We start from the raw sequence: 15,313 nt of genomic DNA, 5'->3' as shown, positions 1-15,313 counted from the left end.
CTTTAATGTTACATCTTGTTTAGTGTCGTCTACTTTGTTTCTGATGTGCTTTATTCTTCAGTTGGAAGCAATGGGCTTTGATCGTGGGCATGTCATCGAGGCATTTTTAGCCTGTGATAGGAATGAGGAGTTGGCTGCAAATTATTTGTTAGAACATGCTGGTGATGAAGACTGAAGGTGAGTCTGATGCCTGCATTCTTCCGGTTTTTGCTCCTCTACTGTTTTAGCTTTTGATTCTCAGCTGAATTAGTCTCTTTTTCTTGCTCCATCTACTTCTATGCGAGAGAAACCTGGCATTCTCGAAGCACTATGCTACATATTATAGTATATAAGTGTGCTGGAAAACGTAGTCCCAAATACCTATGTTGCATTATAGCTTTAAATCGTGTCTCAAAAGGAACCCAAGGATTAAGCTCCGCAGGGAAACCACTCAGCCAAGACTTCTCTAGATTTAACCATAAGTGGTGAATCAAATAAAAAGACCAAGTTCTTCGGTACTCCTGTCTATACTCTAGAGTATCAAGCTTTTCTATAACCTTGCCAGACCCTACAGGCCAGGTCTACAGCAGTTTCAGAAATATTCATATCATTTTGTTCAAATGAAGAATGCAAAGACTATTGTCCATGTTTGGAATGAGTGGCTAACTCCACCCCCACCCCACCCCCACCCCCACCCCACCCCTCAAAAAAAAAAAGTACTAAGCCTATTCGTTTCTGAACTTATCATAAAACATAAATAACATATGATTTTTGTTCCAGGTAGCTTGGATATCATCATATAAAGTTGTCGACACTCAAAATGATACAATTTCTTTCTCTACCACACAGTGGCAAGGTGAAGGCAAGGTCCTATACGTACTCCTAGAAAGTTTATGGAGTCCAAAAATTGTTTCCTTGTATGGGTCTACAACCCAAATAGTTTTCTCATCGAACTGCTTATAATGATAAAAAGTTACAGATAATACGTAACATTTTTTGAAGATTTTTACATGACGTTACAACTTTAGTCCTGGGCTCTACTATCTAATTCGGAGTCCTTTATTTGTCTGTGATTCCTTATTGATACTGAATTGAAGGTGGAGATGCATTATGCCATTCTTTGTTTCAACAAGTTGATGTCTAATTTTTTTTGTGCAGTTAAAAAACTTTTATTAGATTGTATTTTCTTCTTTCTTGCAACTTTGCTGTTTGGTGAACTTGGTCTATATTTTGATTCAACAAAACCTCGCATGCCCCCACCCCACCCCCACTTCTTGCTCAAGGGAAGTGCAGAAGCTCTTGAACCACAGGCCACAGCCTGGTTTCTTTCTTCTTCCTCTATCAAGGGTTGATGAGGTTCCATCATAAAGCAAACATTTCAAGATGTTTGACGAGTTCTTATGATCAAATATTTAAGTTAACTAGTGATACGTTAATTTTGGATTTTCTTTTTCAAGATTTAAGGTTTTGGTACTTGTACTCATCTAAGATCAGGCGTTTAAACAAAAGCTGTTCCTGTGGATGCCTAATATACCATATCATCACTGTGGAGTAAGGGGACCATCATCACTGTGGAGTAAAGGGGCAAATGGTAAAGCAAATTCATAACCATATCTACTAAAGCCGGATACAGATACAGATGAGTATGCGGATATATAAGCGGAAATTCATGCAGATATAAAATGAATATGACAACTAGATAATATTTGCAAAAAATATATAGTTCATATAATGCACAAAAGGGATATGACAACTAGATAATATTGAAAAATGAATATAGTTCATATAAAGAGTTCATAAAGAGTTCATTAATATGTTTATTATATCTAAAAAACTAAGATTAGATCTCTTGATCATTAAAATTAGCCTCAAATCCGTTAACCTAATGCTTAATACTGTTGCAGCTATATGACTAAAATAAATTAGGATACGGATCCGGATGTTTCACTACATAACCATATCCGTTACTATATCCTATCCTATCGGAACAATATCATTTACCATATCTTATCGGATATAAATTTTAGTAACCATATTAGCATTTTAATGAATATGGATATGGATATATTCTCGGATATAGATATTTTCGTGCAACCCTACTGGGAAAATACGAAGTTGAGAAATTTATTTATTTATTTATTTATTTTAGAGAAATGAAGTTGAGAAGATTGATATTTCTATACTGTAGAAAATGGGAGTTCTGGATTTGAAATTTCATTTACGTTTCGAAGCACAGTTTTAGCTAAAAGAGTCCCAAACCAGAATCCTGTGACATGAACGAATCTACAATAAGAAACAAATCAATAACTCACTCGTTAACATTCACACAAGACACTCTAATTTCCCCGCGCTCCCCAGTCTTCACACCAACACCAGCAAGCTTCACAAAAGACTCTCGCCACTTTGCAAAAAACTCATCTTCATCCTCTGCCAACCTCTCGACCTTTCCCTTTGTTCTCTCATCAACAAAAAGAACAGAATCCGACTTAAAAAGTCCTCTACCATCCAAAAGATTTCTATAATACTGGTTATCGAACAAAGAAGCGGTCACCATATCGTTACTAACTGTAACAGTATCATTTGCATTGGCAGGGCATTGCTTTATGAGCTCTGTTGCAAAATCTTTTTCCATACTAGAATCAATTGGAACGAGATTTCCTTTTGAGTCTTGTTGGAATCGCTCGCTGAATGAAGTGCAGTGGGCTGAACCGATCGTGTGAGCTCCTGAAAGAATGACTAAGTCGTCGATGGATAAGCCTTTAGAGGAGAAGAGACGAGCCATTTCGTCGAGGGAGAAACCTGTGTCGATCATGTTGGGTCTAACGTTGGATATCGATGACGTCAGGCCGTCTCTTCTTCCTAGTGGAACTTGAACTGATGGTCCTCCTGCCTGCGATGTAAGTGAGTTGAATAGAGAACAAACGAATGATTTCTGGGTTGAAGTCTTAACTCAGGGAAGGACTTAGTAATAATTGTAGTTGGCTGAAGCCTGTTACATTCTCAGTACTCTTGGACTGCTACTGTTTAGAAATTAGTCTTCGGTTGGAGTTGCAAGAAGGCTAAATTTAAAAATTTGCGGCCTTTCCGCAAGACCCCCTCAGCTTTGTTTTCTCACAAAACCCCTAGCTGAAAGGAGTCTCAAACGACCCTCCTAAAACTTTTTAGCTTTACCCACAGCCCCCTAAAAAGCAAGTAGAAGAGGAGAACATGATCCCCAGATGAACGAGGAAAGAACAGAGTTGGACAAATAATAAAATCCTCCAATGGCAACAGATGTTTTTTTGGGGGTTTTGCGGGAATAACTTAAAAGTCTGGAGGGGATTATTTAAGCTAATGTGAATGTTTTTTTGTTTTTTTTTGGGGGGGGTGGGATTAGTAGGGAAAACAAAGTTCAACTGTTACATCCCACGGCACGCCTATCATCTTGACTGCTCTTTCCTAGTTCTAGCTCAAACTCAGAACTTATAACCAACAATGTAGCTGTTTCTTCAAGGATTCTCAATAAACAAACAGACTCAATACTTACAATCTCCACAGCATCCCTAGCTGCAAGAACCAGAATATCAGCACAAGACACCGTCCGTGGACACAACGCTTCGATCATCCTCTTCGCCTCTTCGACAACCTCAAAGCCCCCGAGCGATCTATTGGCCGGATCGCTTCTCTCCGTTCTGTTCCCTTGAACTAACACCGACCCATCACATCCCTGCATAGCAATATTTGAAACAACATCTTCATAATCTATATTGTTTATCGATCGAAAAGTGAACCCATCGTCGTTTGACCCTCCATCGAGCCATGTGAAAAGTTCTATTAATTCAAAACCGTTAAAATTGATACGAGTGGATTTCCGACCGTTTCGGCCTGTTTTGACCCGTGCGAGAAAAACTTTGCGGAATTCAAAATCGCGGATTTCATGAGTTGCAACCCATGATTTTTAACCATTCTCCCCGGTTTTGGCCCGGTGGCAAACAATTAGGCGGAGTTCAAATTTTATGATTTCACCTATGCGGGCCGCGGCATTGGGAAGACCCATCTTCACTCACGTTACCGCGGGGGCTCAACCTGACTGACATAATTTGTCTCTCGCGTGCATATATAAATCTTTGTCAGTCTGGTAGTTAGAAAGCAGTTAAATAAAAATACTTCGCTTCACTATAAAGGTGTTTGGACATCTATTGTAGCAACAACGAATGCTATGCTCGACATTGTCAAGTACTTAATTAGAAAGAAAATAGGGTTAATTTTGCCCATAGAGCACTCGAGTGAAATACTTTTCTGCCCTGCGAGAAAAAAAGTTTTTTTTTTTTTTACTTTTTTCTTTTCCCCAACGAATAGACCCCCTAATCATAAAAGAGTCTCCCTCCACAAAAAAAAAAAAAGAGGGATAATAAATTCAAAACAGCGATATTAGAGGAAGTCTATCTGCAAAAATGACCCTCGAAAACATGTAGGAGTGCTGTTACCTCAACGATACAGTCATGAAAGAGCAATCGAACAAGCTTTCCAAGGAGGGTGGGGTCTGTCGAAGAGGCGAAGCGTATTGTATCTTTTACAAGAAGCTCCACGTTTGGACAAGAAACGGAGTAGAAATCTGAGGAGAGATCAGACAATGAGAACGAGAACAGAAGTGGGAGGAAGAGGAAGGGACTTTTGAAATTGAGCTTCATTTGCTATTTTTTTCTTTTTCTTTTTTACTGAGATCATAAAGAGTGGAGAGCAGAGAGAGGTAGTGATAGCGGAAAGGGCGTACTCATGCATGTACAGATAGTTATTGCTGGTGGGTAGGTGGGTAGGTGAGAGATGAGTTGGATTCATGAGAGAGGAGTAATTGAGTGCGTTGGGGACATAAAGAAATGACAAAAACTAGATGGGCGAAATTGAATGAAGCCTGTGTTAATTCACTCTTTTTGACCGGATGTTGTGTGAGGGTGTGCAATGGTGCCAAGTCGCTTGAAATAGCGTGACACGGGTTCATGTCTGATACTGTTTGATGTGCAGACACAGTGAAATTTTGTATAAATTTCAAATGGGAAAATTTGCAAAATAGTCCGTTTTTACTAATTATTTAGCAAAATAGACCGTTTTGCTAAATAATTAGCAAAATAGACCTCTTTTTGGCATGTGTGGTCAACATGCCAAAAAGAGGTCTATTTTGCAAAACGGCTCAGAAAACATACGGGACTAGTAGTCCCATATGTTTTAATCACGGATTAATGAACTCAGAAAATTTCACAAAACATTGAGATGAACTCAGAAAACATACGGGACTACTAGTCCTGTATGTTTTCTGAGTCACTAATCCGTGATTAAGTTGGTTCTAAACATACGGGACTAGTAGTCCCGTATGTTTTCTGAGTCTTGTTTTTCAAAATCGATCTTCTTTTTTTCAAAAGAGGTCTATTTTGCTAATTATTTAGCAAAACGGTCTATTTTGCTAAATAATTAACAAAAACGGACTATTTTGTAAATTTTCCCATTTCAAATTGGATAAACGATGACGAGATCATGGATAATTCACAAAGTGGGTATTAAGGCACTGGGTATCGAATTTTGTTGTTGTTGCGATTAAAGTAGAAATATTCGGGTAAACTATCTCTATCGAGGAAAACTCTGTTTCTTTAGCTGTTCGTCTCGGAACTTTAGTTGTATATCTCTATCGAGAAGCCTAGAAGAGTTTAAATTTTAAGTAATGAAATCACATCATATCAATGCAATACTGAAAAAAAATCCATCAAATCTTGCTAATTAGAAATATTTGGGATATTAAGAGGGTGGTCTGGGAGCTTATTTTGTGTTCAAACTAACTTTTAAGTTAGCTTTTCCATACCTACTTGTTTGGTAAAACATCAAATAAGTTAGCTTGTAAGTACCATTTTAAAAACTTGGCGTATCCTATTTTTTCAAAAAACTAGTTTATAGGCTCACTTAAATAAGCCAAGTTTGACCAAACAAATTCCTACTCTCCTAGAAAAGTTTTTAATACAATTATTGTCATAAAAGTCAAAAGCCACCAAAAACTAAGATAGCTTAAAAGCGTATAAAAAGGCCGAACACCCTCTAAGTCTACATGGCCGGTTAACGTTAAGACTGTCGTGTGAAAGTATTCCAAGGTTATTTTCTTTCTGGACTAACCTGCATACGATGTTTCTGATATACTGAAAAGTTTCTCCCGCGGTAGAACACTAGGGGGGTCGTCCATTATAATGCTATCACGGTCAGTTTACAAATATTTTTAAAAATGCTGATCTAACTAGAATCTAGTAGTTGCTATTTGACTCCTATTTTCTAATTTTGTGGAGCCAGTCATCCACCGTCCCGTGTAAGCAAAGCTCACCCTTTACCCTTCCAAGCATTTGTGCGGACAGGAGAGAATCGTCTCTGTGAAAGCAAACAAACCCTACACAAAACAACGACGCGTCTTCAACGCCACATTCTTTTTTTTCTTCTTCTTCCCTTCTTCTTCCCCTTGCAATTGTGTTCCTCGTCGCAATGGCTCTCTCAAATCTCTCCTCCTGCTGCCTCTTCACCCCCAGCCCCTCCACCCGCACCAAAACCATCACCAGCCAAAACCTCCCCTCGAGCTCCACTTTGAGAAGCAGCACGTTCAGCGCGAGAAGACCAACAAGACCGAGCGGGAGGAGCTCAGTAGGGTGCAGAGCCTCAGTTGTTGAGGACACCAGCAAAGAGGTGCTGCTCCCCCCGGAGACTGAAGAGGAGCAGGCTGCAGGAGGAGAATATGACTGGAGAGAAGAGTGGTACCCTCTCTACCTCACCGCCGAAGTCCCCGAGGATGCCCCTCTCGGCCTCACCGTCTTCCACAAGCAGATTGTTCTCTATCGCGACGGCCAAGGCCAACTCAGATGCTACGAGGACCGGTGCCCACACAGGTATAAACATAGATATATATTTACAAGGATTGATTAAAGATACATCTCTTACTACGGCGATACCATTATTATGTTCGATATGCATCCTTACACTATTAGGTACGGATAACACAAAGACGATCCTATATTTATTATGAATATTATGATGATTGGAAGTGTTTGTGAAAATTTCTCAGACTAGCAAAACTATCCGAAGGCCAAATTATGGATGGCAAGCTAGAATGCCTGTACCACGGCTGGCAATTCGAAGGCAGTGGCCAATGCGTCAAAATACCTCAGGTGCCAAACGTCCATTTTCTTACGGGGGAAAAAAATATTTTCAATGTCAGCACTAATTCGGTGAAATTGATCATTGTAGCTACCAGAGGGAGCAAAAATACCGAGAGCAGCTTGCCTTAAGACATACGAGGTACGAGACTCTCAAGGAGTAGTATGGGTCTGGATGTCCGAAAAAATTCCACCGAACGAAAACAAGCTTCCGTTCTTTGAACACTATGCTCGTCCGGGATTTCAAGATGTATCGACAATACACGAACTTCCATATGATCACTCGATATTACTAGAAAACTTGATGGACCCCGCTCATGTTCCAATCTCCCATGATCGAACTGATTGGACAGCTAAGCGCGAGGATGCTCAGCCATTAGTCATGACAGTAACGGAGAGAAGCGATAGAGGGTTTGCTGGTCAGTGGGGAAGATCAAGGAACTCGAAGCTTATGAATAATCTTAGATTTGAAGCTCCCTGTAATTTGCAGAATAATTTAGAGTTTGTCGATAAGAAGGGAGTGAAGCAATATTTTTCTGCATTGTTTTTGTGTCGGCCAGCTGGGCAAGGAAAATCTATGCTTATTGTTAGGTTTGGAGCCAGCACGAGATCTTTTCTTGCAAATTTGCTGCCTAGATGGTACTTCCATCAGAATGCTGGCAAGGTTTTTGAGCAGGATATGGGATTTTTATCATCACAGAATGAAGTGTTGATGAAGGAGAAAGTTCCGACTAAAGAGTTGTATCTTAATTTGAAGTCTTCTGATACTTGGGTTGCTGAGTATAGGAAGTGGATGGATAAAGTCGGGCATGGGATGCCTTATTATTTTGGGCATAAAACAATTTCGTTGCCGAAGGAACCAGCTGTAGTTGAGCAAAATCCTGCTGGATTGGCTGCTGGGATTTCTGCTTCTTTTCCAGCGAAAGGGGGGATTGGAACTCACCATGCTCCGAATCCTGTGAATAGATATTTTAGACATGTGGTTCACTGTAAAGGATGTAGGAAAGTGGTTAAGACTTTTGAAGCATGGAAGAAAGCGTTGTTGTTTGTGGCTATGGCTTCTGTTGCATCGGCGATTCTAGCTTCAACAAGACAATGGAAGGTTGTTTTCATGGCAGCGGCAATACTGTTAGGGGCTGCTTCATATGTTTGTTCTGGTGCAGTTTCCCTCATCACAACAAACTTTGTGAGAATACACAGAAGATTGTGAGTATAGAAAAGAATATTCAAGTTTACCCTGTGTATTTTTGTGTTAGAAAAAAATGATATAAACAAGTAATTCTTTTCTTGCTTTTCTAATTCTTTATTACTTGCGTGGTTAAAATTCAAGGGTAAGCAATAAAAAACATTCAGTGAAACGCATTAAGCTTCTGTTCTTCTCTATAGTATCAGTAACAAGCTAAAAACAAGTGAATATACTTATATAATAGATTGGTCAAATTGTGCTGAAATTTCAAGTGTTTTAACTAGGTACACTTCGGGTTTACACAAGTTTGCTTGAATTATAGATGATTCTATGTTAACAAGAGAGATGATATAAAAAATATTTAATGAATCCCATTAAACATTACTACTTCCATAGTCGAGATTCAAAGATAAGAAACAAAAAACATTCAGTGAAATCCATTAAGCTTCCATACTTCTCTATAAAAATCAGCAACACGCTAACAGGTGAATGTTCTCGTACAACAGATTGACCCGTGGTGTTACAGAGATACCATGCTGAAATTCCAGCTGTTAAAACTTCGTATATTTTGGGTTTTACATGAGTCTGCTTGAATAAAGAGATGGTTCTATGTGGAATCAATCGACTTTATCATGTAAAATTACACTTTGTAAAGTGTGAGAGAACAAGAGCTTGGTGATGTCAATGAATACATAAATGCAAAGAAGCATGAATGATGCGGTTTCAGGAAAAAGGGAAAGTATGGCAAACAAGAAAACCAAGTAATAAATGGTCATAAAATTATGCTCTCAGGATAGAAGTTCTCTTCTTTTTGCATCCCCAGCAGGACAACTGGTTTGTCTTTCGCTTGCTCCCAAGAAATCCTTGGCAGTTTTGCGCCCCACAGAAACACTTGACCATGGTGCCAAAGTGCACAAATCTACAAAGCCAAACCATATATATCAGTAAGAAAACAATTGAAATAAAAAGCCACCTAAAAGTGTAAAAGAAAACAGAAACTGAAGTTACAGTGACATCCATTCTTGCAAATCCTTTTACAAGCATTTTACTATCACAATTTCTATGTGAATCTATAGTGATTTAAATGTAGTAGAACTTCCACTGGGAAGTAGATATTGCAGAATGCATGCTTACAGACAAGCATTAGACCCTACTATTAACTTTCAGGTCAAATTTGAACTCTAGAGACCAGGTATTTCTTTGGCACTTCCAATTTCCAAATCTAGGGAATTTCCCTTGTTAGAACCCATTTTCTGGTTCCAGAACTATTTTAAATGTGAAAATTTAGCATCTTAATAGTTAAGTTTGGAAAGCTTTCCCTTGACATCACAATTGATCAGGCCACAAAGTGAGTAAAAGAGACAAATAAAGCTAGAATTAAACACCATAAAAATGGATTTATAACAAATTTAATTACAGAATGTGTGTAAAACAAAAAAGTCTACCTGTAATCATATGTTAAAGGCTCACCAACTTCTATGGAGCGTGATGCAAAAACACCAACACGAGTCTCCCCATCCACTTGCCTACATAAAATAAAGTTAACCTCTAGTACCCCTGTACACAAATATATAGTATTATATGGAGCAAAACTTAGGCCCCTATGTTACCATTGAGTGTGTTCTCACCATTTCTCTAATTTACAGTTAGGATCACAGCTATGGTTTAAAAATCGGGCAGTGTTTCCTTTAAAAGTTGCGTCGATTGTGAAGTCCTTCCGGACTTCACACATGTAGAAGTTCTGATCACCTCGGTATTTCATATCCCAAAGCCTTTGTTCACATAAAGCATCATTGATAACTGAAAACAGAAAATAGCATAAGAGCACAAACATTTGAATAGCTAGTATATCCATAATAAATGAGAGCAACTGCTGCATAGTGCATACTAATTATCATTTAACTAGGGCTACATTCTACAAATTAGGGGAAAATATTTTGTCTTAAATGCTACAATGAAGAAACTGCATGAACACTGCTTAAAATCGTGCTGCAGAAGTAGTTTCTTACACTGAAAAAATTGTGTCAGGTTACTTACTCAGGCTATATCTAACCGCATATGCATGCATGCATGTGAGTCTGTGTGTGTGTTTATGTGTGTGTGTGCGTGCATGTGTACATACATGTACCAATATTCTCTTCTGTGCGCTATCCATCAATATCATATCAACTCCATGAACATGGGTACCTAACCTTTATTGTACCCAAATTATGTTAATCCCCTATGTAGATTTTGTACCACATGCATAGAAGTTAGTCCGTGAACTTCTACTGGAAAAAGAACATCAAACAGCCATAAGAAGACTTAACAAAATGTCATATCACATATAGTGGATATGGAAAAAGATAATTAACGATTTATAAAGTAAGGAATTTAGATAAACACTTTTTGAGGTTTATTTGCAACCTCTTATTTATGCTTGGTAAATTCCATGTGTACACTAGGTAGAGGTGGTAAACGATCGAATCGAATCGAATACTTAGGTGTTCGTATTTGTATTTGTTTAAAATTATCAAATTCGAATGCGGACTCTAATATTCATATATGGAGTTTTTCGAATTCTAACTCGAATACTTGGTATTTGATACATATTCATGAATATTCACGAATATTTATCAAATATCAAAGTATATTTATTCTGCTAAAGAACTTGATTTTTAGATAGTATTTAAGTTAATAAATAAAAATTATTCATTTATATTATATGATGTATATATATTTTAAATTCATAATTTTCATTAGAAAACTGATTTAAGATTATTTAAGTCTTAAAATTAGTACATAAAACTTAAGTAGAAATGGTAAGTGGGTTAAAAATATGACATTATATGTGCAATAATACAAATAACAAGTGATCAAATTTTAAACAAATATTTGATAGACAAACAAATCGAATATACATCTAGTTACATTCAATTCGTTAGTAAAGTCGAATACTAAAAAATATTAGTTTAGCGGTAAATGAACTACCGAATCGAATACGACCGAATACTTACCCGAACAATTATCGAACTATTTGTTAATTATTTGGTTCATTTCCACCCCTAACACTAGGAACTACATGTGTTTCTCTTTCTTATAGTTATTAATTAAAGTATTTAACAGTATTTGATGATTAAGCAACTTAGCAATCATATATGTAACTAAAGATACCATCAAACTTTATATACTCCCTCAAATACTTCTATTTACTAATTATTCATTTCTTTGATCATCAATAAAATAGATAAAGGAGAAGAACGAGAAAAAAAAACTTGGAAGGGCATATATGAGCACGTTGCAATTTAGAGTGTATGAATGGCTTTATTCCTATAAAAAAATTTATGCCCAATTTTCCTAGCGCCCTAATTTTCCTTTTACACAATTTCAGCTTAGAAGTCAATCCCATACAAAAAGAAAAAGCAAGTCTCTCAACGTGATAGCACCTTTAACTAATGAACACAAGTGACAAGAAAACACAAGCAGCATAAGAGATGTGTTTAATAAACAACCAGTTCAAAAGACAACAAATCACAACTAGATACCTCGTAAGATATTTAAAATTGTTAAGATACCTTCTCCAATGTATTCTATAACAAAGTCTCCTTTCTCCAAGGCTTCTAAGGCCACTACTCCCCATCCACAAGCTTCTGTCTGAAATGGAAAAGAATCAGAATTATTACCCAATATATTTTAGCATAACACAAGCGGATACTAAGGGGTAGCCTAGTGCACGAGGCTCCCATCATTGTGGGCTCTGGGGAGGGTCAGATGTATGCAGCCTTACCCCGCATGCGAAGAGGCTGTTTTCAGGATTTGAACCCGTGACCACCACGTCACAAGGCAACAACCTTACCGTTGCACCAAGGCTCACCCTCTAGTATTTGCTTGTGTTAGAACAACACAAGCGGATACTAAGAAATAAAATAAGATCGACTATTTCAAGTTGCCAATCATAATGAGAAGATAGACAATTTTTTTAAATTATTTTTAATTTGATGGAAAAGAATGAAAAAAATTTGATATGATCAATTGAAAATATCAATTTGATGAGGGATTCACATCTTTCTTAAGGTTATTGGTAGAGGAACCTTTGCAAACCTCAATTGATGCTTGCCAATCCACTCCATCAAGAAAAAGAATGAAGGTTTGCAATTTGCAAAAAGACAATAATCTCATTTTTTTAGTCTCTTGCACATGATATGCATGTTTCAAAAAATTCTAGACATAACTTGCACAATAACAAATGACTTATTTTTCTCTTGCTTCTTGGATGGAGATGGTGGAATAATCTGCATGAGATGGCTCATCTTCAATGCAAATTAAAATACCCTGTATCAGTGGACCTAGATTTGAACCTCACAATGATAAACACAACACATCACTTGCATGTTGCTTCCTTCATTATCAGAACTATCTAGTATAATCATACAACTAAGAAGTGCAATAACAAGATATCAAATTCCAAGCACCCCTCAATTGAGAAGTTAGAAGGATTTCTGCGTCTGAAAGGAAGGTAATGGAATTAGCACCAAGCATCAACAAGGGTAGAGGTCAGGTTACTGAGCATGCCACCAAAGCCATTCTCATAAAATTTTATTATGCACGAAGGAACCACAATGCAAAATGATCTTAAAAGAAAGTGATAAGAGAGAATAACATATACATGGCAATTCGGATCATGCGTACGATCTTAGCCTTTATGCAACATATATTTGACTAGACAAGTGGTAGCATCTCAGGTATTTCTTGTATGGACTCAAAGGTGTACCACATACATACACACCATCACCACCACTACCAAAAGAACCAATTATTTGAAGTCAACAATAACATATCATACCTTGATGACCTTGATCTTCTTCTCTTTGCGGAATGGTCTATTTGTGCACATATCTGAGCAATGGCAGGCTTTTGAACAGCTGACTGAAAGACCTCTGTTGGCATAAAAATTATATAGTGTGAATAAAAATCCAACTTATACAACACTAAAATTCCACCATCGAACCATGTTATGTGTAGTATATATATGGAAAACCGATCTTCCTTTTAAGAGACAACTTTAAAAATTGTTGTGTTTCTGAAGTGGCAAAAGGAATAATTATGAAGAAGGCAACAGTAGAAAGTCATCCAAAGCAGGAAAAACAGCATAGCTCATAAACAATCCTGAATCAACCTGTAGGCAAACAGATCTTAGAGGTAAGTTTTGAGAAACAACGCTATTATCAATAAAATAAGTTGAAAACATGAAGGGGCTTATCACACATGTAAAACATTCAGTTCAGAATCATTACTCATTAAAGCAGTACAGCCTGTTAATTACCAATATCATTTAAGCCTGTCTCCATCAGAATAGGATAAATCCCGGGAGATGGTCTAATTAAGAAGGCTTCCTGGAATGGGTGATAAAACTTGTGGGCTGAGTGTCAGCCCTTTGTTTGAGTTGGATCCTAGGCCAATACAAATAAGGAGCTTAATGTTAAAAACCTAGAAAGACAGTTTGCAGGATGACTCATGACTCATGAGACCAACCTTATGGTTCTCAAATCAACTTCACAAGACCATGAAATTATGCAAACAGTCGATATGTGCAGAAAGTCTGATGACGATACATGGCAATATGTTTTTAAACAAAAAAGAAAACAAAAGAAAGAAGAGAACATAAACATTATATAAGGGGCACTATTAGTTACCTACACTCGCAATCATCCCTACAGGTAGAATTGTTCCTACATTTTGTGCATCCAACATCAGCTTCTGCGCCATCACGTCTCTTCTTCACTAAATAGACATCTTAGTTTATTAAGGATAAATCTGTGACATAGTAAAAAAAACTTGAACAAAGAAAAAAAAGTATGTATATATATATATATATATATATATATGTATCACACATGCTAGCTTAAATCTCAATACAAAATGACTGGATAAAAAAGTTGGTGGACAAAAGGGTTCCTATCCACTTAAGTTTATATACCCTTTTATTAAACTTTGAGATTTGTGCCTTGATTTGTATCACACATGCTAGCTTAAATCTCAATACAAAATGACTGGATAAAAAAGTTGGTGGACAAAAGGGTTCCTATCCACTTAAGTTTATATATCCTTTCATTAAGCTTTGAGATTTGTGCCTTGATTTGTATCACACATGCTAGCTCAAATCTCAATACAAAATGACTGGATAAAAAAGGTGGTGGACAAAGGGTTCCTATCCACTTAAGTTTATAGGAGCTTTACATGTGTGTGTGTATGGATCTGAAGGCACTTACAACATTGCAAGACAGCAAGTATCCATAAATCTTTTAGCTGTACTATAAAGATAAATGTAAAGGATACTGCGCCTTATATGTACATAAGGACATGGTTCAGTGTTGTTCTGAGTAACATCTGTCAAGATGGAGCCAATCTTAAAATCCTCATTGAAGTATGGAAGAGGAAGGCGCTGAAATGCTTCCTACAGTTCAAGTGTTTGATATTGATCAGTTGAACACGTCAACTGATTACAGTAAACATCTAGCTGGCAATATTGTGAATCAACACTAGCTTTCCAAATAGAAGTTAAATATGAAACAAAAAATGTGTGCAATCCAATCAAAACTAAGTGCTTGGAAGCCAAATAGAAGTTAAATATGAGTCTTCTCACCTCTATGTTACTTGTGCGATCCGGATGCTGTTATCCAAAATAAATTATTCCTGTCAGACAGATTATCAATAAAAAGATCGAATAAAGAAATATGATTCTGCGGTAGGGAGCAAAACCATTTTAAACGAACAGCAAGATTAAATGCAAAGAACCTAGTAAATACCTAGGAGAAAATGACAAGAGAATGTAACATATAGTTGATCTAGAAAAATAAACAAGCATAATATTTTAAGAAAAAAGCTCCTGACAGTACATACACATGCAGTAGCATATGATAACTTACAGGTGGAGATACCAAATAAGTAATATCAAAATGATGAAAATGCTGAAGTATAACAAAAACTCAACAACCTAATTTCCAAACTGTAA

The 15,313-nt window shown here is 37.1% G+C and overlaps 4 protein-coding genes across 4 annotated transcripts in view; 2 read left to right on the top strand and 2 right to left on the bottom strand.

Annotated features, from left to right (window-relative positions):
• The window catches only part of LOC109842304 (ubiquitin receptor RAD23b-like), a 6,904-nt gene extending 5,793 nt beyond the window's left edge, over positions 1 to 1,111 (top strand). The window contains exons 13-14 of the mRNA XM_020411200.1: positions 62 to 177; positions 760 to 1,111. Coding sequence (XP_020266789.1) covers positions 62 to 175 — 114 coding nt within the window. The 3' untranslated portion in view covers positions 176 to 177; positions 760 to 1,111. The remainder of the gene's footprint in view (positions 1 to 61; positions 178 to 759) is intronic.
• LOC109840529 (peroxidase 18) lies at positions 2,163 to 4,721 on the bottom strand. Its single transcript, XM_020409197.1, has 3 exons — positions 4,446 to 4,721; positions 3,506 to 3,685; positions 2,163 to 2,869 (listed from the first exon to the last, which is right to left on the bottom strand). Exons 1-3 carry the CDS (start codon positions 4,647 to 4,649, stop codon positions 2,288 to 2,290), a joined length of 966 nt encoding a protein of 321 aa, XP_020264786.1. The 5' UTR covers positions 4,650 to 4,721; the 3' UTR covers positions 2,163 to 2,287.
• On the top strand, positions 6,326 to 8,431 carry LOC109840528 (protein TIC 55, chloroplastic). Its single transcript, XM_020409196.1, has 3 exons — positions 6,326 to 6,869; positions 7,046 to 7,148; positions 7,228 to 8,431. The coding sequence occupies exons 1-3, from the start codon at positions 6,472 to 6,474 to the stop codon at positions 8,344 to 8,346; spliced, it is 1,620 nt and encodes a 539-aa protein (XP_020264785.1). The 5' UTR covers positions 6,326 to 6,471; the 3' UTR covers positions 8,347 to 8,431.
• LOC109840527 (histone-lysine N-methyltransferase ASHR3) overlaps positions 8,749 to 15,313 on the bottom strand; it is an 11,241-nt gene continuing 4,676 nt past the window's right edge. Inside the window, exons 4-11 of the mRNA XM_020409195.1 lie at positions 14,945 to 14,971; positions 14,638 to 14,755; positions 13,995 to 14,094; positions 13,145 to 13,238; positions 11,877 to 11,955; positions 9,951 to 10,122; positions 9,768 to 9,848; positions 8,749 to 9,241 (exon numbers count right to left, since the gene is read on the bottom strand). Coding sequence (XP_020264784.1) covers positions 9,103 to 9,241; positions 9,768 to 9,848; positions 9,951 to 10,122; positions 11,877 to 11,955; positions 13,145 to 13,238; positions 13,995 to 14,094; positions 14,638 to 14,755; positions 14,945 to 14,971 — 810 coding nt within the window. The 3' untranslated portion in view covers positions 8,749 to 9,102. The remainder of the gene's footprint in view (positions 9,242 to 9,767; positions 9,849 to 9,950; positions 10,123 to 11,876; positions 11,956 to 13,144; positions 13,239 to 13,994; positions 14,095 to 14,637; positions 14,756 to 14,944; positions 14,972 to 15,313) is intronic.

Source organism: Asparagus officinalis, chromosome 5 (assembly GCF_001876935.1).
Source record: "Asparagus officinalis chromosome 5, Aspof.V1, whole genome shotgun sequence".
In the NCBI taxonomy this organism is placed as follows: Eukaryota; Viridiplantae; Streptophyta; class Magnoliopsida; order Asparagales; family Asparagaceae; genus Asparagus; species Asparagus officinalis.
This window is presented reverse-complemented; position numbering and strand designations above follow the sequence as displayed.